This window comes from Diadema setosum, chromosome 11 (genome assembly GCF_964275005.1).
Source record: "Diadema setosum chromosome 11, eeDiaSeto1, whole genome shotgun sequence".
NCBI lineage: Eukaryota > Metazoa > Echinodermata > Echinoidea > Diadematoida > Diadematidae > Diadema > Diadema setosum.
Window position 1 is genome coordinate 8,935,291 of NC_092695.1, and position 23,604 is coordinate 8,958,894.

General features: G+C 38.5%; 1 protein-coding gene across 1 annotated transcript in view; it reads left to right on the forward strand.

The window, feature by feature from the left end:
- LOC140234626 (probable protein phosphatase 2C T23F11.1) overlaps positions 1-17,901 on the forward strand; it is a 44,074-nt gene extending 26,173 nt beyond the window's left edge. The window contains exons 4-9 of the mRNA XM_072314652.1: positions 2,588-2,719; positions 3,190-3,263; positions 5,229-5,370; positions 8,880-8,963; positions 10,002-10,147; positions 17,591-17,901. Coding sequence (XP_072170753.1) covers positions 2,588-2,719; positions 3,190-3,263; positions 5,229-5,370; positions 8,880-8,963; positions 10,002-10,147; positions 17,591-17,764 — 752 coding nt within the window. The 3' untranslated portion in view covers positions 17,765-17,901. The remainder of the gene's footprint in view (positions 1-2,587; positions 2,720-3,189; positions 3,264-5,228; positions 5,371-8,879; positions 8,964-10,001; positions 10,148-17,590) is intronic.
- Positions 17,902-23,604: the final 5,703 nt, after the last annotated feature.

Consider the following 23,604-nt stretch of genomic DNA (forward strand, 5'->3'; position numbering starts at 1 on the left):
CAATGACAGGTCATGTGTCACATAAACCTTAATTTGAGATCCCACATTATCATGAACAACATGTTCAAACAATATTGTCAACTGTAAAACCAGACATTTTCACATGCATGAAACTTTTGTGAATATTGCAAGGAGCCAAGATTCATGAAAGTGTTTAATGCACAATGCATTTAATGCCAGTGGTGATGAGTGAAAGCTTCATGCCGCAAATGTTTCTGGTTTTACAGTATCCATATCAATTGCAAGCCTAAAGTACCATTAAAAAAGAGAAGACACATACACACAAATAGTGATATGGACCAATTAAAGTTACACGTACATGGTCATTTTCAACATTTCATTGTGACTGTTTGTCGCATTAGTAGCATGACAATGAAGTAACTGGTACCTGGGATTGCTGAGTGAAACTGTTTTCAGTACGTACATCTTTGTGCCACATACAGTATACATACACATGGGGAAACATTAGGGTCTTGATTTTAACATAGCAGATGATTGGAGGCCAGAGTACAAGAAATTTATCATCTCTGGCTGCGGTAGTGTGCCACGGCATACCGCATATTGCAAGTACATTCTGTGCAATGTTCACCAAGTTTGGAGAATTGAGTGTATGCTACTGACAGTCATATGTTAGGTTTGATTAGTCTCGACTGCGGCTGGTGCTGAAGTGCTGGTTGAGAAAGGGGGGGGGGGGAGGGACATTGTTGAAAATAACGAGAACATGACAGGTGCAATATTACAATTAGCATCTAATGGCATGGCTACTGGGGTTGAAAATAGCACAGACAGGGCCTGTGTGATTGCCAGATATATTTAGCCAGTGATCATCATGTATATACTCCTTTGACAAAGGTAATTGCAGAAATCACCATGGATACTTGCACTATTGAAGCTGTGGCAAGACAGTCATTAGCTAGATGTATAAAACTGTAAATGCTGGTGCCATTGTTGAGGTCAATTCCTTCAGATTTCTAACATTGCAGAAAAGGGTACACAAGGAAAGTCTGAAAGAGGGTTTGTTTGCTGATAGTTCTGGAAAAATGAACCAAATTCTGTGTATGACTTGAGAGCAATGTGACAAAGCTTCTTTTGTCGTGCAAGTACAATTTGTACAGTATAGTGTATATTTGGCAGTGGTATTGATTATTGATTTTACTTGCACAGACACTCTCACTTTTATTGTACATAAGAGAGACACACACAACCTTGTCACTTTGGCACCTCCATTGGCACATGACACGATCTGCATCCCGGTATAGCTTCCTTGGAGCTGCGAATGGGATTACTGCAACAAGTAACAAGTAACAACAAGTAACAAGTATGATGTCATAAGGGTATGAAAAGTATAAATGAAGACTTAAACAAATCTACTCCTGACATGCCCAGAATGAAACACAAATTATCACTCAGGCACTAAAACAATAGAGTACATGCCTTCTCCCAGAAAATTCAGTGAAGGTCAATGATATGGACAAAATGAACATTTTCTGTTTGTCTGGGCAACATTCAGTATGAAATTAAGACAGTTCTGGCTCATAAAACTGTGTATGCAGTTGTAGCAATTGGAGAATTCTAAAGAACATCATGTGTAAAAGTAAAGGGCAAAAATTACCTCTCATGCAATCAAGTATAAAGCAGTATTTGATATTGTTCGAAAGCTTACAATGCATGAGAAAAAGTTAAAAGTAACTGCCAATTCAGAGTGTGGGCAAACTTTTGTGAAAGCCAGGATAAATGGTCACATGGAATTTCACCCTTCCCATTATCAGCATGAAAGCTCAAAGTGATGCTAGCTAGGCCAGTAACACACCTATTATGTGGGTTTTGAAGGACACGACACTTCCAATGCCACCAAGTTATCTGTGTGAAGTACAGAACTTTGGAACGTATGCCATATCAGGGCCCTGTTTTATGAAGAGTTTAAATTGATTATAAAGTTGATTTCTATGATAAGTCTATGGCAGCCTGTGTGTTAAGGAAATTTAAAATCAATTTCATCTTTTCATAAAACAGGGCCCTGTCCACACTAATACAAAATTGGAATACTTTTGTTTGTATAGTGAAGATCTCAAATTCTGAAATTATTAGTGGTTTTGTGGTACCATTCTTTTTTCTGGATAATCATGGACTAAAAGGAAAAACTTCAGTATTATGTTGAGTGACATACTCTGAAATTTTACATACATATTGGTCATACCTATCCTGACATCATCCATCACTTTCACTGTGGAACACACTCTTACATTTGTGTTTATCAAATTTTATTTTTGCAGAAAATAATTTTGTTTGAATATACGTTCTTGTAAATATGTGACATGCAGTGTACTTCAATGAAATGCAAATTGATAGTGAACGACATCTACCTCATTAACATATAGCTCACCAATACCAATGCCACAAAAACAAGTACAAAAAATATATGTCATACTGAAGGAGTGTGTGTGTGTGTGCCTGCGTGTCTGTGGCAATGACATTAGTGAGATATACTATAACTGGACTGCATCCTGGTCTGTTTCGTAACTCAACCAATGATATCCAAGAATTCTGGCATTTTTGACAGAACTTTAACATTGCTGTAACATTTCAGGAGCCAAGGTCGCCCAGTACGCAGGACAGCATCTCCATCGGAAGCTGGCCAACCAGTCAGCATACAAGCGAGGAGACATCCCTGAAGCAATCAAGGAGGCATTTCTGAAATTAGACGAGGACATGCTCAATGGTGATTCCCCACTCAATGTCTTTGTTTGTTTTGTTTCTGTTGTTTGCTTTGCACCGGTGGTCGAGGTGTAACGTTCGTACCTAGAATTGGTATTGGTCTCCAGTAGCATAAAGTGATGTAAATACGGCAGTGCGCGGATAGAAGTGAAGAAGTGCCAGTGTTATGTGTTCTTGAGAGTGTCCTATTCTTCTTTCATTAGAAACATTAGGAAAAGCAAAAAACACCCTTTAAATCAAAGACTTTAATAGAGAAATATATTTTGTTGTTTGTGTGACCATGATGTCAGGCCTTGTTTTGTCAGAGATCCTATTTCATGGACTCAGAGGTTAGTGTGGCCATTACAATGAAATATCCAGGAAATCTTCATTCCATGTTGTTCTGTAGAAATCTGTTTCTGTTTTATTCTCAGAAAGATAATTTGGTTCTCACTGCTCACAATTCATCTTTGATTTTGTGAATATTCTTTGCAGATGAGGCAATGAAGGATGAACTAGCTGGAACTACAGCACTTGTAGCAGTATTAAAAAACAACAAAGTTTATTGTGTAAGTATGCAAGAGGCAGTCAGCAAAATATCAAGTCATGTAATACTGTATTGCTCAATTATCAATCTATCATCTTTAGATTTATCACAGCCATTGCTCTGGAAAGTGGACTGCCATGAAAATTCATGTAATGGGTGTGCTTGTATGTAAGGCACATCCCTAGCTTTAATGAACAGAATGAACAGAAAAAAAAAAAAATCATTGACCTATTATCGCATTGCACCCCTGAAGGAAATTAATATCTGTGATCTTTGTGCAACAAGAAAATTGCACAAAAATAAAAATGTATTGAATATTTATACCCCCGCCAAACGAAGTTTGAAGGGGGTATATAGGAATCAGCGGACGGTCGGGCGGTCGGTCCGTTGCAAATCTTGCGTCGCGAACTACTTCCTCAGTTTTCAACCGATTCCCATAAAACTTGGCACAGATGTGTGCCTTGGGTTGTAGATGTGCAAGACGTATTTTTTGACAGTACCCAAAAGTACATTGCCATGGTAACGGCATATTATGGGCAAAAATGGGTACAAATCTTGCGTCGCGAACTCCTCCCACAGTTTTTGATCAATTTTTATGAAATTAGGTACAGATGTTCATTTGAATATGTTAATGTGCAAGACACATATTTCCGCAGTGGCAAAAAGTGCGTTGCCATGGTAACGGCATGTTATTGGTAAAATATAGGGCAAAATGCTTCATGGCAAAACTGCTTCATCAGTGTTCTTCCAATTCTCATGGAATTCATATTGAATGTTTGTCTTAGGATATAGGTCAGCATGACACATTTCTTGACAGTGACAAAAAGTATGTTGCCATGGTAACAGCTCACATATTATGAGCCAAAATGATGGAAAATTTTGTGTTGCAAACTACTTCCTCAGTTTTTGCCCAATTTCCATGAAACTTGGTACAGATGTGTGCCTTTGGTTGTAGATGTGCAAGACGCATTTTTCGACAGTACCCGAAAGTATGTTGCCATGGTAATGGCATATTAATGGCAGAAGATCAAGGAAAGATCTTGCGGATTTAACTACTTCCTCAGTTTTTTGACCAAAGCTTATGAAATGTTGTTTGGCAGGGGTATAACCAGTCGCTGTAGCGACATTTCTAGTTTGTGCTTACAATACTAGTATGTAATAATATTTTATCTCTTTGATTCTGCAGAATTAATAACATGCACATTTCATTTTACCCACCTGAGTGCAAAAAAATTACTCACACGATAATTTCCATGTTTACAGTATTTCACAAAAGCCCTAGACTACACTAACAAGCACTCTGTTTAGTCAAGGATAGGTGGTGGACCCATCTTTTCTTGTCTATATGGTTCATCCATTTTCCCAACAGAAAATGGTGTGCCTTATCAAATACAGGAGATTTAAGTCTAGCTTGTGGTCAGGTTTAATCTCAGCAAAATGAGTGAGTTTTAGTCTGGGTAGGTATGATGTGTAGAGGTGTAGTCTTGTTAAGAAATTGAAACTATGTTTGTCTTGAAGTTAGATGCGTTCAGCATGATATTGGAGAGAAGCAGAAAGTGCATGTTGCCCCAAGTAATGGTATGTTGTGGCACAATAAGAGAACAACCTGACGGAGAAAAATACAGCTAAAGTTTCATTGTGTATTTACTCATTCAGTTCAATAGTATGTGGGCAGGGTATTAATCACAGTCAGACATGTACCAACTTTCAATTGCTTTCACATTTACTTTTCTAAGTACTCAGATAGTGAAATTCATACTACTTGAATAGTGTAAATATATGGTGACTCACTCGGTTAGCTTCACATTGTATCAAAATCATTGCCTTTCATTTTAAGAAAAAACAAAGGAAGAAAAAAGAAAAAGAAATGACAACATCCTGGTATCACGTTCATATTTTACTCTGTGGCAAAACTTCCTCTCCTTTGGCTGCGTCTGCGTTCACACTTGTAATTTCTTCACCCGGTTTCCTACTTTTCTCTCTGCAGGGAAACGTCGGCGACTCAAGAGGGGTCATGAGCATTAGCGGCTATGCAAAACCTCTCTCCTTTGACCACAAACCTGGCAACGAGAAAGAGAGCAAGAGAATTATCGCAGCTGGTGGGTGGGTGGAATTCAACAGAGTGAATGGTAAGTGTCTGTTGCTACCTCTTTCGTATCTTGCTTTGTTTGGGGGTTTTTCTCTTTTTCCATCTCTCTCAGTTTGCTTTGTGTCCCATCGTCAGTTGGAGATTCAGCTCCCATCCACGAGAATGAGGCAGTGTAGATTGAGCTACATGGCTAAGTTCAATTAAAGTCACCAATGGAATTCTGACATAATTTTAGGAAGATTTGAGGTGTGAGATAAAGATCAACCTCTAAAAATTAACCTTTTAGATTTTGCAGAGTTTGAAAAGATTCAGAAATTGGAGTTTTACCAAAGGCACATCTAATTCAGTCAAGATCAACACCAGCCAGACGATTTGATGGTGGACACCTTCTCGTATATGACCATGAAATGTCCGCATGGAGCTTTATTTGCATTTGATGTCTCAAAAATATACTCTGTATCATTGTGATGATAGCCTATGCCCAGCCATTGAATGGAAAATGACTGCAGCAGTGAGAACTGTTGTGTCTATAACTTTGCCTCTCTCTCCTGCTGAGATCCATTTCCTTCCCTTTAACTGAAAGTGACATTTTTAAGCTTTCCTGAAGTTTCCACTAGGGTGAGCTGGTGTGATTTCTTTCTGTCCATTGTCCATGTAATGCTGTTTGTCATCCATTGTCTGGCATTAGTTGTTAGCATTTTTTTCCCCTGCCAATGTCTTTTTCATCAAAATCCATTGTGAGATTTTAACCAAATGTGGCAGGAACAATTCTCAGAGGCGGGGGGATGTAATTAAGTTGCTTTATAGGCGGTGAATGAGGTTCCCATGGGAGTCATGGCACAGCCCCCAAAGCCTAAAGCTGTGTAATTATCAGGCATCTTCTTCTCCTGATCCAGAAATAGTACAGCCAAGACACATTGTTTTCAGAGGTGTAAGAAATAGTATTAATGATAGTCACTGGTGACCTAACTACAAGTGTAGTCCCCTCCAGGAGTAACAAGTTGGGCAAGGAGTTAAATGATTTAAACATTTTGTTTTCTATATACAGAGAGAGAGGGAGAGGAAATAAAATTCTATGAGATACTGTAAAACACAATATTTTTTGCGGCATAAAATTTTCACGAATTGGAGCTGACGGCCTCTTTCGCGGCATGAAATTTTAGTGAGTTGCCTGTCACATTCAATGTGTATAGTGTAGACAAGAACTTTCATGTGCATTTTAATTTCGCGAATCTTGGTTCATGTGAAATTCGCGAAATTGAAATGCATGCGAACATACCTTGTTTTACAGTAATATTAGTGATCAGGGAAATTTTCCATTGGCTCAAGAAATGCAAAGTTTTCAGGAGTTCCAAAAATGAGGGGAGGGGGTAGGAGCTAGACTAGGGCAGGGCCCCAAAAGGCCAAAGCACTAGTAAATAAAATCATATTTTGAAGATGAAAAAGTAGAACACCAAGTTGTACAGAGTACCGAAGTGACAATGTCCAAGTCTTTAATTTGTAATATAGCTTTGTGCTACATGTAGGTCCAAGCAAAGGGCTGTGGGCAGTGGGTAGGAACCATGTGCCAGCATGGTTTATATAGCAATCAAGTGAGAATTTCTGGAACCAGTTTCAGTGGCAATATGGGTGGATGTCTTATGATCATATAGACCCATTGGGGTCCAGAGAGGAACCAGAAAAAACAAAACAAAAACAAAAACAAGCAGAAAAGCTATTCATCATTTTCTTCAAAATGTATTATCAGAAGAATATTGTCCTTAAAATGACCCACTTCACTTGCCGGTGTATTAATTGGCCCAAATTTGGCTTGTACAAAATAGTGAAATAGAATAACACAATGTGTCTCCAACAATTACTAACCATTATCTCTAAAGGTCTCATTTCCTTATGTTTAGATTTGAAAATTTATGGTAAGGGCTTGTACATGTATATATATGTATATATATATATATATATATATATATATATATATATATATATATATATATATATATATACACACACACACACACACACACACACACATATATATATATATATATATATATATATATATATATATATATATATATACACACATACATACATACATACATATATATATATATATATATATACATACACATTGTATATCAGGATGTAAAAGTTAATGTCTTCATTCCCATGACAGTTGCTTTGACTTTAGCACAAAAGCAAGGCGAAACCACAGGATTACATAGGTTCCTACCTGGAAAGAAAAAAAAAAAACACCTTTGCATTGACAACTTAAAATCCATTGTCTATGAATGGCATTATACCATTCTTGAGCTCATATTGAAAAATGTAATATCCTTGAACTTTAGTGCAATGACGGAATCTTTCCCCCAGTGGTAGCAGACATATCCAGTAAAATGAACTACCAGGACAAAAAGGAACTTTGCATTGACTGTGTTCATAATGCATCATCATAAAAAGTGTTTTATCCACCCATCTCTGGCAGTCACGTGCCCTGTATGTACAAGCTTGTAGGTCCAGTGTAGCGAAAGGGTATAGGTACTCGTGAGTAGTTGGTGGGTTTAGCAGTGCTTTCATCATATCCAGTCCCACGCTTGTATTTGTTTTTGTGTAGTGCTAGTTATGGCTGAAAGAGAGTGTGTCATATGGACTTCAAGAGCTCAGTGGGCAGTGTGACTTATTGTTCTAAGCTTGTAAAATTTAGTTTTTTGTATTTCTATTTACCTCCTAAAATCCTCCAAATCACAGCTTTGTGCATTTCTGCCACCAAGACTTGCTATTAGGGTCATAGGCTGTTTGTCTGTATGTACATAAATTTTGCTGTTACCACATACTAATTATCCCCCTTTTTTGAGGGTCTTCCCACTAGTAAATGTTTGAGGTACATGTAAATACATCACAAAGTGTGATAATCATGCAGTTGTCATCAGCAAAAAAAAAAAAAAAAAAAATGATGAATGGGACACACTGATGAAAACATTGAATAAGGAGTAGGTCCCTTTAACCCTCAAAGACTAGTACCGAGCATACTCAGGAAGGTGTCTGTGGGAAAACGTGTGTTGGAGCAAAGTCAGCTACATCCTTGCTGTGTTAAGAAGCTCCATATCAAGTCCACTATTCATGGTGGAAAGAAATCAGTATATGGTGATCCAGGGATGATCACACAGTAGATTTCAATGTGTAAATGTTCCAAGAATATGTACAAGGGGCCACATAGTGGCCTTGGGGTGGGGATTCCTTGAGCCAAAACACAGCTAATTTTGATCATCATCATCCCATCCTGACATTGTTCAAGAAAGTCATATTCTGTGTAGCTACCTTTGCAGGTAAAGAATGAGAATTATTTATTGGATGCATTGGGAAGTAATGTAGTTGAGATCATACCATTGAGGGGCACCACTGCAAGGTTGAATCAAGTTGAAGTTTAAATCTTGAAACTTTTTGAGATCATCCACCCACCCAACACTAACACTACACAACTCTTGTTGTGGTTTTAATGTCTGCTAAACATATATTCATCAGGCTGATGTGTCTTTTGTCTACTCTACCCAGGTAACCTTGCACTATCAAGAGCTTTAGGTGACTTTGTCTTCAAGAGAAATGGAAGCAAAGGGCCAGAGGAGCAAATTGTGACAGGTTTGTACCAGGGATTGATTTATCAAGGCTTTCCCCCAGTTCAGTCAATTCAGATATAACCGCTATGGCTAAAGTCAGTCTTACATGAGCATTAGCCGAGTGTTCTTGAGTGGTTGTCAACAATTAGTAGGGTGCAGTTTTCTGTCAACAGGAATGTTTTTTTGTCAAGATCTGTTGATAACATGGTTGAAGAATGATAGGACAATGAGAGGAGAAGATGTAGGGAAAGTCTACTTGATTCTCCAAGTGTCAGGTATACAAAATGTGTGTGTTGCCGCGTGAACTTTGGAATTTGGAGTTGGGAATGTCATTTAAAGGGAATATTTGTAGGGCAGATTTTCAGAGTATTTCAGGATTATATGCACAGGGTCGATTAATCATATATTGGGAAAGCATGATGAAAATAAAAATGGTTTGGGGCTGAAAAGCAGCGCCATATATGTTGGCACTGTCCTGTGGATTCTTACATTGCCTTTACTTTATTTCAATTCAGCTTTTTTTTTTTCAATTTCAACCTCAATTTCAATTTTAATTTCAGTATCAATTCCAATTCATTGTCCAGCAGGAAACCCATTTCTTCAGCTCGCAATCAGAACACAGCATCTTGATCATAAGGAAATGCATTCAAGAATGGAATTCAATTGAATGCCGTTGAGGCTCAGCAATGAACAATAGCCCTTCAAATTCATATCTGAGTGGGCATGCTGTAGTTCAGAAGTGTTAAGTGGCATTGTGGTAAGAACACAAAGTTCCAAAAAGCTGGGTAGAGATACAGGGGTGGGGATGGGAATGTCTCAGAAGATTCAAGAGAACAAGTAGAGCATTTGTGATAGAAAAATTGATAGATATGCAAATGACATGCACTTTGTCTTGGCACCAAGGTTGTTACCATTTATTGTCGTCTTGACCCAGTAACACCATGTGTTTTGAGTTTGCTCTGCTTTGATTCTACAGAATTCTGCAATGCAAACTTGCAACTATCCTGCATATACTCTGATATCTCTCTTCTTCCCACTCTCTCTCTCTCTCTCTCTCTAGCTGTTCCAGACGTTACGGAGACGGATATCTCGGCAGAATCAGAGTTCATGGTATTAGCTTGTGATGGCATTTGGGATGTGTTGACCAACCAAGAAGTGGTTGACTTTGTACGGACCAGAATAGCCGGTAAAATGGATCCAGAGAAAGTGAGTGCAAAGTCTTCCTTCATGTTTCTTGCTGTCCTAAGCCACTATTATCCTTCTATTCATGCACTAGTTTTTATTCTCTTATCCATATTTGTATAGTTCAGATAAACGGAGCTTGTTTTTTTTTTTTTTTTCTGTCCATGTATAGTGTTGTTTTCAAGTTGAAGTTCTTGTTTGGTCGACATTTTAGGAATGAAGCAGGCAAGATAGTTTCTCTTTTAGTTTTCAACAGTTTGACATCCTTATATCTCTTAGGCGTGACAGATTTAATTTCACGAGCGTTCGGCCGCATGGGGAACGCTCGCGTTCCTCCTTTTGTTAGGGGACGCCCCTATTCCTCCTGCGTGCAGAATGGGGGGCTTAATCCCTCTATTCATCAGCCTAATGAGGGCGTTCCTTGGACGCAACAGAACGGACTTGCTCACAAGTCGCATTCATGGCGTTCCTTTCCGCTTTAGGAACGCAAGGATTATCCCAACCACGTGCCTTCCGCGCACGGCTTCACCTATGAAAAGAACAATTTGCGCCGGCAAGTGCACAATTTACGGTGGACGCCAGAATTCCACATCGTTCTTGCCAGTTAAAAATAAATCGCGTGTCAAAAAACAGGGTGAGAGAAATCGCGCACTTCAGACAGTTTACAAACGATTGCGACTCCACATGCATTTTTAATCGTCAAGTACAGTCGCCTACGCTACGGAGTAACATTGCACCAGTTCGCAAAATTCTCTCGACTCGCAGTTTCCAAGCGTCATGAACAGGGCTGGTATTCCAAAAGTTTTGCCAAAGTTTTGCGATTATTCACAAGCAATGATTCACAAGCGAGAAGTTGCATTCTGGTTTACTTTTCGATGACATTAGTCAAGGCTCGACACTTACGGTGGCCCGGTGGCTCGAGGCCACCAAAAACGCACGTCGGGCCACCAAAATTTCAGAAATGAAGATTTTGGTGACCCGATCGGGCCACTAAAAAAGTCGGATGTTTGCCTTTACTTTCGAAAATGAACAGCGGTAACAATCGGCTCCGTAAGATGCTAGAATAAATGTCATATGTTTGCTCTTAATTTTGGAAATGAATAACGGTAATATTCGACTCCGTATGATACTAAAATAAATGTCGGGTGTTTGCTTATACTTTTGGAAATGAATAACGGTAATATTCGACTCCGTATGATACTAAAATAAATGTCGGATGTTTGCTTATACTTTTGGAAATGAATAACGGTAAGAGTCAGCTCCGTACGGTGCTTAGATTAATGTCAGATAATATTGATTTTGGATTCGGAAAGGAAGGATAACATTCGGCTCCGGAAGATGCTGAAATAAATGTCGAATGTTTGCTTTGACGTTCGGAAATGAATAATAATAATATTCAACTCCGTATGATGATAAAATAAATGTCTGATGTTTGCTTTTATGTTCGAAAATAAATAGCAATAACATTCAGCTCCGGAAGATGCTAAAATAAGTGTCGAATGTTTCCTCTGACGTTCGGAAATGAATCAGAGTGATATTCAATTCCATACGGTGATTAAATAAATGTCGGATATTTGCTTTACTTTCGAAAGTAAATAGCAATAACATTCAGAAGATGCCAGAATAAATGTCAGATGATTGCTTTTACTTTTGGAAGTGAATAGCAGTAACATTCTGCTCCATACCATGCTTAGTAAATGTCGGATATTTGTTATTCCACACTGCTCGATTAAAAAACAAAAAAAAACAAAACAAAAAAAGAACTGTTACGATTCGCTATTTTGATATGCTGAAGGTTCGCTTTTCTTATAATTTTCGAAATTTCGGACGTTATATAGCTGATTCGAAAACGAAGTTTCTTACCACGAATATGATAATTCCTTTACAGATAAACGACCCACCTTTTTTCCATTTTCGGATGAATGAACCATCTGAATATTTTTTTTTTTTTCCCGGAATGATGAATATCGTGCAAAGAAGTAAACGATGTCACGTTCAGAAATAAACCCATATTCCCGTCACAGGAAAAGATTCGGCGTTTTTAATTTTCTTTTAGCCAAAAATGATATAAGTTTCGTACCATGCACGTAATTCATTCTCACATTTACGAACCTTCGGAATAATGCCACAAATGGTATTAACGAGCCCTAATACAATTTTGGATTAACAAATTTATTAGTTAAGGCATATCAAATTTGCGTGTTTTGCGGGTTCTGCAAAAAGAACCATCGGATTTACGAACCTTATTCTTCTTTCGGAATAATGAACATAAGGCAAAGGAAATAACGATGCCATAATAAGAATTCAACGTATTTTCTTGCCTCAAAGATTTTCAATACTTATTTTCCGAACTACTAACCCCCAATGTCAGACTAAAAATCCGAAAATTGAATAAGCTTTGCTTTCTGATGTTTTGTTAATCCCAGAAATTAAAAGGAACAAGTTGTGTTATTCGTTTTCAGAGTAACGTAATTAATTTCATATCCCGATAAATGCACCTTTAGAATCACAAAATTCGTGCAGTTTCGGATTAATGAATCGTATTTATTTGTCACATCAACGAATATCAATCACGGCAATCACGGCCTGTCACATTTGCCTATCTCGTCTCACAGCGTTGTTTCACGTCCGTCCCGTTTTGTCCTTGATGGCCTGAAATGTGACTGCCGTGGTTGCCGGGAACATGGTGTAAACGCGGCTTTTAGCTTTACACAACCCAATTCCACATCTCCAAGAGCCTGAAATGCTCAAAAGCGAGATTCTCTTTGCAGGTCGACTTGAGAATGGACAGGTTGGTATTCCTCCTGTGCGGAAGCAGTCAAGCTGTAGGCCTATACATTGTATCCCCTTTCCATGGTCAACTAGTCATGTGCCATCAAACAATGAAAGTATCGATCGGGCACCAGCAGACACATAGTCATGAATAGACATTGCGCTAATGGGCTCACAAACTCTTTTGTTGTATACATGAATATTGTCACTGGAGGCAGGTATCTACTGAGCTGAGCCTCTATCGCTGTGTACATCTTCATTCGAGTTTTATTGCGAAACAAGCACACGCGGATTAGTAACGGCATTGCACAAAACCCAAATCTCTTGAGAGATTTTGAAAGAGCGGGATCCGAAACCTGGACCCGTTTCTAGACACTGTACGTTTTAAATTTGATTTGAAAAAAACAAACGCATATTCCCCAAAGTGCATGCAACTTTGCGATTTAAATGCAAGTGCGTTGCTGTGAAGATATGCGTGTGATTTCGTATGATTCTGTCGAGATAATTTCAGTGTCGACTGAGTTGAAATAGGATGTGTGATTTTCCTTCCCTAAGTCGCCATGTGATTTTGTTTTGTTTAAATTTCTATTGCCATACTCTGAAAATGAATTGTTCTCGCGCTCCGATTCGCAACATTACCGCTCTGTACGGCGCGGGCCAGTCTGAAATAAAAAGAAGAAGAAAAATTTGTTAATCCGGAAACGACATCTTTCGGATTACTAACCTTCGTAAAGATGAATATCTTTCCATCGTCGGACTTATTTAACTTTGGACTGAGATTTATACCTTCGGAATAGCGAACTGCAGTAACAATAATTTGCTACTATTTTTTCACTGACATTTCGTGAAGCACGATGCGTTTCGGTAGTTTGAAACGTGTAAATGTTGCGATGTCTTTCCCCTGCTAGTGCAGACTAAGTTCGGTCACGGCGAAAGTTCCGTTACGAAATAAAAAAATATGATTCTTAAAGTCTTTTCAACAATAGCACGCTTCGGTATAGATTTTTATGCGTTTAAACGCAGTTTCTAGTTTCGTACAGAAACCGCAAGTCTTTTCTGCAACGCTCTTGCGTTTTAAATACAGCGTTGCTTGTGATTTTGATGGACTTGCATTTGACTTTTAGAATTGCGTTTAAACGCAATTGAGTTTAAGTTTCTTACAATTTTCTAGTGTCGGATGATTATCAAACGCAAGTCTTTTCAGCGTTCCGTGTGATTTGATGGACTTGCATTTGATTTTTGGGGTTGCGTTTAATTTTTAATTTTGCGTACGAAGTAAAAAATAATACAGGTCTTTTCAACAATAACTCACTTCCGTAGATGTTTAGAGATGCGTTTAAACGCAGTTTCTTATAATTTCGTACAAAAACTGCATGTCTTCTCGGCAATGCTCTTGCGTTTAAATACTAGCATCGCGTGTGATTTGATGGACTTGTATTTGATTTATAGAATCGCGTTGAAACGCAACTGAGTTTTAAAGAAGTTCCCTACAATTTTCAAGTTTCGTACGATTATCAAACGCAAGTCTATTCAGCGTTCCGCGTGATCACAAGGACTTGCAATTGCATTTGATTTTCAGAGCTGCGTTTAATTTTTAATTTTGCGTACGAAAAAAACAAACAAAATAATGCAAGACTTTTCAACAATAACGCACCTCCGTAGATGTTAAGAGATGCTTTTAACCACAGTTTCTAGTTTCTTACGAAAACCACAAGTCTTCCCTGCAACGCTCTTGCGTTTGAATACAGCGTTGCGCGTGATTTGATGGACTTCATTTGACTTTAAGAGTTGCGTTTCAACGCAATTGAGTTTCAGGCTTGTACAACTATTTTCTAGTTTCATATGATTATCAAACGCAAGCCTTTTCAGCAACGCACTTGCGTTTATGTGCAAAGTTGCTCGTGATTTGATACACCTGCATTTAATTTTCAGTTGCATTTAATTACATGTAGTTGCATTTGATTACTTTTCTAAAAACGGGCCCAGGTTTCTATTAACGCTTCGGAATAATTAACGTTAGAATATTCGGTTAAACAGAAACACCTACACGTGTATCATGTTCTGATAATGATTTTCTACTAGGACCTTAGGCATAATGTGTACACAGTTTGTGCGTTTTGAGAATAACGAGCAGGAGAAAAGGGGGAAAGTGAACTGCTTTGGGTAGGCAACTACATGTAATTCTCCAAAGAATGTAAATGAATGTATGCCCTTTCATTTCTGGCGTACAAGACAATGGACGCGTGGCGCGAACGCTACCACGCCGTACACTAGCGAATTACCGACTCGCGGGAAAACAATTCTTTTTCAGAGAATGGCGATAAGATTTTGAGCGAAAAAAAAAAAAATATGTCGACTTAGACGAGGGAATAAACACGTATTTCAGCTCAGTTGGCACTAAAAAATCAGGTCGACTTACGCGAGTTGTCGACTTCTAAATGTCGACTAAGACGAAGAAATGTTCAAGGAATAACAAAGGCAAAAATCGGGACTTTTTTTATCGTGTCGACTTTACTGTACTATAGCTCCATAGTTTCAGCAGAGCCAGATGTGTATGCACCTCCCTGGTTTCAGGCAGGCAGCTCTCATCAGCTAGCTCTCGCCAACTCCAGCACGTGTCTCCATCAGCATGCTCGTATTATACAGCACAGGGTTACTATACATAGCCCCTGTTCCCAGGCCCCATGCAATTGACACGATGTTTACGACCCATTCAGCGCGTACGCAAATTCCTTTACCCTGCGGTTTTGTCTGGCGGCAAACCTGCTTTGAAGTTCCTGGAAATTTCCACCAGCCTGTTGCCTGGCTGGCACGGCCATGGGTGTCAAGTTTCCGTCAATCTACCTAGCTATTGTGAATGTTTTTCTTAATACACTTGTCACTTCATTACACACATTTTGCTTCACCTGAGAAGCTGCTTACAAGAGTGGTCTCACGCTCATGTAAGGGGAATAAATACTCTTTCGGATATACTTTTTGATTACGCCTCTCGTCGACGCAAATTAAGGTAATCACAGCGTTACTAACGCGTAATAGTGCGATGCCTTTGGTGGTTTCATTTGTTTGCTAATTTGTCCGTTTTTTAAGCTTCTATGAAATCAACTGTGTATAAGTGTTCAGCACAAGACAAAGGGAAGACTTAATCCGGGCGTTCCCGAACGCTGGCTACATGGAGCGGTGGCTTCGTGGTCGATTGGGTGCAGTGAAGTTGACGCTATTGTGTTCGAAACAAAGGCACTAAACAAAAGACTTTTAAGCTGGCGTTCCCGAACGCGGACGGCATGGGCGCATGCCAAGCTCGAGCCAAGCTGGCTACTTAACAGATAAGAAGGCATGCCGGACGCGGGCGAACGCTCGTGATATTAAATCTGTTACGCCTTAGTTCACAATAGGAGAGTATTCAACTTTCAAGTTCTCTCTATTTTTTTTTCTTTCTAAATGTGTAAATTGCCTTACCGTGGTGCTTAGGATATTTAGCTACCTTTGTCATAGTCTCAAAGAAGCTATGGCACCAGTTCATTGCCTGGCGTCTGTTGAACATTGTGGAAAAGTTTTACACATATTCTTGACTTCTTGAAAATGCGATTTAAGTAATCGCTTGATGCCAATCAAGTTTGGTCTGGCTTATCTTTACAGGAAGTGGATAAAGGTTACTTTCAGACCGATGACAAAACTTTTGCTTATTTTCAAAACTCTTTTTTGCTACATCTGACACTCATCAAGCCAAATTTGCAAGAGAATATACTGTGTTGGTGGATGAAAAATGAAAGTTTAACGGTTTGTTCCAGAAGGGTCAGAACTGGTTGTTGCTGAGCTCAAAGATCAACAAGCACTACCCAATTTTTCATCTTGATCCCTCTTTCCACACATGATAGAGTTAAATTATCTATTGAAAATATGAGTACTTGGTCATACATGTTCACATATACCCTGACCATAATAGCATCATTTTCAAAACTTGTGCATGCGTGAGTGCGTTTTCATCCATTTGAACATCATACAGCTCTGTCAGCAAGGATCAAGAATATTTTCTTGAGTCTTGAGTGCTTGAAAGTGTTTCTCAGAAAAAAAAAAAGACCACAAAACAAATTTACACACATTGTTTTATTTAAGTTTGCCCTGTGACACAACAGCAGCTTTATCGAAGTACAGGAATTGTTTTTTAGTGGCTCTTCACTTGTTGACACAAGTGATTGAGAATTTGTGTGGCCATTCTGCAGTGCACCTAACATCGACTCAAAGGATATGAAGGTGATTATAACAACCTTGATACCTTCAAATCTGAACTAAAAACCTGTCTTTTCCAGCAACTTTGTGAATGATAGATAAGATATTGTGGGAGCCAGGGGCCTTTGAATGTTTCTGACAGATAAATGACAGTGTATAAATGCTGTTCATCATCATCATCATCACCACCATCACTATTATCATCATGCTGTGTTAATGCTGCAACAACAACAGCAGCAGCAGCAGGAGCAGCAGCAGCAGCAGCAGCAACAACAACAACAACAACAACAACAACAGCAGCAGCAGCAGCAGCAACAACAACAACAACAACACAACAACAACATTAACAACAACAACAACAACAACAAGGCTTTTGATTATACCAACAGTGCCAACAACAATAAACTTTATTTTCTTGATGTCCTCATGCTTTCATTACCCTTTTTTTTTTTTTTCTTTCCCTCCCAGATTTGCGAGGAGCTGATGACGCGGTGCCTAGCTCCAGACTGCCAGATGGGAGGTCTTGGCTGCGACAACATGACAGTAGTTTTAGTATGCTTACTGCAGGGAAGGTCGTATGACGAACTCATCACATCGTGCGCAAAACCAAAGCCTGATAAATGTCCGTTTGAAACAGAGTAATCCCTTCACTGCTGGTCTCAGAAAAAAAGAAAAAAAAAATTGAAAAAAAAAAAATGATGAAAGGAAAATGCATCTCACAATGTTGGGGTATTTGAAAAGAGATGAGGGTGATAAACACACACACACACACACACACACACACACACACACACACAAATGAACTGTCTGTGCAGTCTTATTTTTCTTTTGCAGCAGCATTCTCTTAGATTCTGTGGTCCACTAGCCCCTCATCATATTCATATTCAAATGCAAACCAGTAAATATAGCAAGACACTCATCATGGTGGAATTTTTTTCTCTTATCCTCCTATGTGTATGTATTTACACAGGTACACATTGTTTTTTTGCAGTTTGTTGTGTAACAATCAGCCATTGCCTTGCATTTATCTTCATTTTCCCCCAAAATTTTGTACTATGTAGCAAGTTTTATATACCTCTAAGTCACATGTTGATATTCAGAAAGAGTTGGGAAAGGTGTGTCACCTATTGTGTCATTTTTGTTACTGACTTTAAAACCACTTTCTCTCATATATGTCTTCAAGATATTTGGTCATTGTACTGTATGTTATTGTGTCCAGATTAATGTTCATTTTCATGTGAAAAGTTGATAACTTGGTAACAGTTTTTGGGTCAAGTCCAGTAAATCGACTATGGTTACCGAGTTTTAAAATGTTTTATTATCCATGTCCAGCGTACATATGAACTGTGCAACTGATGAAACATTAGAATTGATAATGTAACAGTTTGGTCCTTTCAGTAGGGGTGTGTCCAAAAATGGCATCCATCAAAATTGGCAGCTTTTAATTGTTCACTCACTTCTACGTGAATGAGTCAAATTTCGAGAAGTGAACCCACCATTTGACCATTGAAATTGAGCTCACAGAAACAGTATTACAATTCATCGTTACAGTTTGCAGCCTGCCAGAGTAAACGTCACCATCCACACACCCACACCCACTTACACCCCCCCCCCACACACACACACACAAATGATGTCATTTGGCATAACTTGATGTGTGAAATGTGATATTGTCCTCACTCTAGATATGGCAAGTTTAAGTGAACTCTTTCAATAACCTTCCCAGATTGATCTAAACCCTAATTGCTTCTCTTTTGGCTGATGGTGAAATGATATAATGATAATGATACCTGTTTCTTATGTCGCTCCTACATCTCATGTTCCATTAGTTAACAACATACACACAAGGCTTAGTTTAAACTCTTCGGTGATGATTTAGCCGGCAGTACACAGACTGATGTCTCAGCATCTCGTATCTTAACATGGATGTCATTATGAGAGGTTCAATATTCCCCAAGGATTACTTGATCTTTCATTAAGATAACAAGTATTGATGTACAGCCGGCAAGAAATTAACCAACGTGTTGGCATATTGCCCGTTAGAAGTGTGACAATGTCCTGAAATGTCCTGAAATGAACTGAAATGCATCAAAGAGGCAATGAACCAGTTTAGGCAAACCTCAAACTGAATTCAAGAGCCTGATTTAGTGATATGATGAGAATATTTGGACTGATTTAATTTGTAAATCATTTGATAGATTAAGTATTGGCTATCTGAGCTGCGGATGCCATATCTTCAGTGATAGATACCGAATAATCCCAAAGCATTGAAATTTGTCTGTTTAGAGTATGCTGTAGGTCTATCCGCTACTATTGAGCTTTCCAGTGGAGCTCCCGTATTGTTGGGATGTTTCTTTCTGCTGAAAATTGTCCACCAGTGAAAGTGAGGTCAAAGTTGCATGAGATATTTTTGACATGGTCAGTTAAACTTACCATGTAACACTTTTAGCCTAGCTGGAGAGTGGGCTTTCTGATTATCGGAAGGGATGTGACAAACCTGACTGCAGCCACCGAGATCCTAGCTGCCAGAATTCAGGCAACCGTGAAGACTCTTCCATGTGCAAACTGACCTAAGATGACAATGATTTGATTAACTGTGATTCGTCAATATTTTGATAGATGAAAGCTAATTGATTATGCGGCATGCCAACCTTTACTTAATATGGCAGTTATCTGCATTAAATTTCACTTAAAAATCATTCCAAAAACATCCCCCAAAACCTGAATAAAATTTCATAAGCAGACAAAAAGTCATGATGATCATTTGTGGTAAGGTTTAGTTGTTGATTTCCATAAATTATATAATATTTGTTCTCCCTGTCTTATTTCTGGTGCACTGTAGTGCCTCCATTTTTATGTTTTATAGTACGATCCCGTGTCATGAAAAACCCACAACTAAAAGAGCTTACGTCCCAACAGGTAGCATGTATCTTACGTGTTAGAAGTCATAATGTATGTAATGTGTACCTTAGTATGTTCTCCATCCTTTGCATGTTACATGCAAACATGCCATCTTGCTAGACCTGGCTTTAGTAACTGAACTAATATCTCATCAAAATTGTGAGGTCTTATGGGGCATTCCAATTATGCCAGAATATGTCCCCCCAAAAAGAGAACAATAATAATAATTACAAAAAATTGGATGGTGTGACCCAAATTTATGAAGGCAGTTTAAATTTAGTCTGTGGATTATGCTAATCTTGTCAGTGAAATTTGCCTCAGATATCACATACACCAACAAACATCCAATACTGAATGCGCGCTAATACGCGCATGTGAAAGGTATGCTTTTTTTGGGGGGGGGGGGGGGGGTTGCGTTGTTTTGGCCCATGGACTGAGTTAAAACAATTGTTTTGATTTAAACTACCTTTGTGAATTTAGGCTTGTCAGTCAATTTCAGAGAGGCATATTGTGGGCTCCCTTTGCTCCCTTCTGGTAAGGGTCACATATCTGAGAGGCAATAACTATAATCCTTTAGACCCAGAACTGCCCACAGTCTCCCCCCACCTCCCCCCCCCCCCAAAAAAAAGTAATAATAATAACTGAACCACCTATGCCCTTACAAGTATGTGTGTGTGTGTGTGTGGGTATGCATGTGTACCTGGTTTGGGTACATTGTGTGAAAATGCATCTGTTTATGTCATTCCTTCTTACCCTATTCTGCAAGATGAGATCTCCATGAATACATGATTTCTGTTTTTTCAAACCCATGCAGTTGTGATATGTACCTCTCCCTACAGTCAGTGGAGGTTGATGTGGCTAGAAACCTCAAGGTGCTAAAGAGTCATTGAGACTAAAAACGTGACAGCAAAAAAGAAAAGAAAAAGGAAATATTATTTTGCTTTGTCATCATACATTAGTGGAAATGTTTGCAGAAGTATGTGCATCACATGCATTTCACTTTAGCTATATTTTCATTTGCAGTAAAAATCACCTTCACAGTAAGAGGGGCTGACTATTGTATTCGAACGAAAAGATGCTTTTTTTTTTTTATGTACCTAGCAACCCCCCACCCGCTTTGGAATCATTGTTTCACAGTTTTGATAATCAAAGAAAAATTATGGGTAAAGCCTTTAAAGTCCAGGGTAAGGGTGTCCCAGTTATTTACATCAGATATATTAATTTATGTTGACAGATCATCTTGTTGCCTTTTTCATCAAATTCATCATTACTTTTTATCTATATCTTGCATTATTTTGTAGTCGCAACAGTCAGTACTTTGAAAAACGCTGAGAATGCAAGATAACAGCAGAATATTCATTTATCCTTTATTGTGTGTATTTTTTGTCGTACATATTATGTAGTTGATGACGAATAATGTAGCATTCCACCTATTTTTTACTCCCTTTTGTAGCCATCATTCAGGATTTTTTTTTTTTTTTTCTTGAGAGCTTCCATAAATAAACCTGAGCCAATGAGTAGGAACATATTTTTCAGCATAGATCGAAGATATTTGCTCCATTGTCTCTATTTTTCTCTATCTTTCAAACAAAACCTCGACTGTTATCTGCATCATAAAAAAGCCTGATTTTTCTTTTGCCTAATGTGCGACTTGATGGAGTTCTGATGATAAATCTTTTCTAACAGTGAATTGTTCCAAGTTCAAGTTCATTAAAGAATGAATTAGTATCAGTTATAGAATAATAAAGTTATGAAACTATAAAGTTTTACATACCCCCCCCCCCAAAAAAAAAAAGAAAAAAAAAAAGGTTATCAGTGGCAACTACAATATCAACTTAAATTAGAAATTGATATCAATTTTGATGAAGATAATGTACAGGAAAATGTAAGGTGGGTGTGTTTAGTAAAGACAACTTGAACAAACAGAGCAACCTTTCTTTTTGGTATACTTGGATGGACTTTCAAGGGAATTGTTTTTTTCAAAGGGTATTATGGTTGTGATTTTTGCTTTGTCTTGTTTTGTCTTCTTTCTTTGCACATACAGTGCACTCCTGTTATAACGAAGTTGTTGGGACCCAGGTTTTCTTCCTTGTATCAAATTTCATTATAACCAAACAGTAAAGTATAGAAAGATACATAGATGTTAATGTTGGGACCTGAATTTTTACTTCGTTGTAGCGATAATGTCGTCATAACTGTGTTCATTATAACAGGAGTGCACTGTATGATTAGCTGCACTCCATCCATGTACCTGTTAATGTACGAATCTCTCTGGGTTGAGTGGGAATAGCTGCTCTGTCATTGAGGGGGAAAAAAAACCACTCACACATAGCAATTTGCAAGACTGTTCATGTCACTGCATTTTTGGTTAATGAGCACTGCGCACTTCAATGCAACCTTGCAGTGTGTATGAAATCCATCTCCTTTCATTCCTGCAAAAGAATTGAAGATGTTGCAGGTTTGTTTTTATGCCTCCGCCACGTAGTGGTGCCGGAGGCATTATGTTTTCGGGTTGTCCGTCCGTCCGTCCGTCCGTCCGTCCGTCCGTCCTTCCGTCCGTCCGTCCTTCCGTCCGTCCTTCCGTCCGTCCGTCCGTCCTTCCGTCCGTCCGTAATGAATTTTGTGGACAAGGTAACTATCAAAACCTGTTGAGGTATCCTAATGAAACTTGGCATGTATGTGTATTAGGGGGTGAAGTTGTGCCTATCAACTTTTGGGTGCACATGCTCAAGGTCAAAGGTCAAAAGGTCAAGGTCAAATACATAAAATTTCACTTTTTCCATCATATCTATTGAATGCCTGAAGATATTTTCTTGAAACTTAGTGTATACATGTATTACCCAATTAAGATTCTCTGGTGAAAGTTTGCGTCATGAGGTCAAAGGTCAAAGGTCAAAAGGTCAGGGTCAAATACATGAAATTTCACTATTTTCGCCATATGTATTGAATGCCTGAAGATATTTTCTTGAAACTTAGTGTATACATGTATTACCCAATTAAGATTCTCTGGTGAAAGTTTGGGTCATGAGGTCAAAGGTCAAAGGTCAAAAGGTCAAGTAAAAATATCAAAACTTCTTTTTTTTCTCCGTGCCTTGGAAAATTGTTCAAGGTATCTTCATGGAACATAGTATATACATGTACTGACTGGAAGTGATTATCTAGAGAATGTAGGGTTCATGGGGTCAAAGGTCAGGGGTCAAAGGTCAAGTGCAACACTTCAAAATTTTACTATTTCCCTCATATTTATGCAATGCCAGCAGGGTTATTATTTTTTTACACTTGGTGTATGCATGTGTAACCTAATAGAAATTCTCTGGAAAGTTTTTTTTTTTCTTCTTTTTTTGCCTCAAAGGTCAAAAGGTCAAAGATCAAGTGAAAGTGCTGAACTAACTTTTTCCTCCATATCTCGAAGTGGCTCAAGTTATCTTGAAACTTAGTACATATTATGCATGTTCTACCTGAAAGTGATTATCTTACGAATTTTAGGGTCAAGGACCAGATGAAAATGGTAACAATTTACTATTCAATTCAGAAATTGCACTTTTTCTCCACACCTGTACCTTGAAAATTACTCAGTGCCT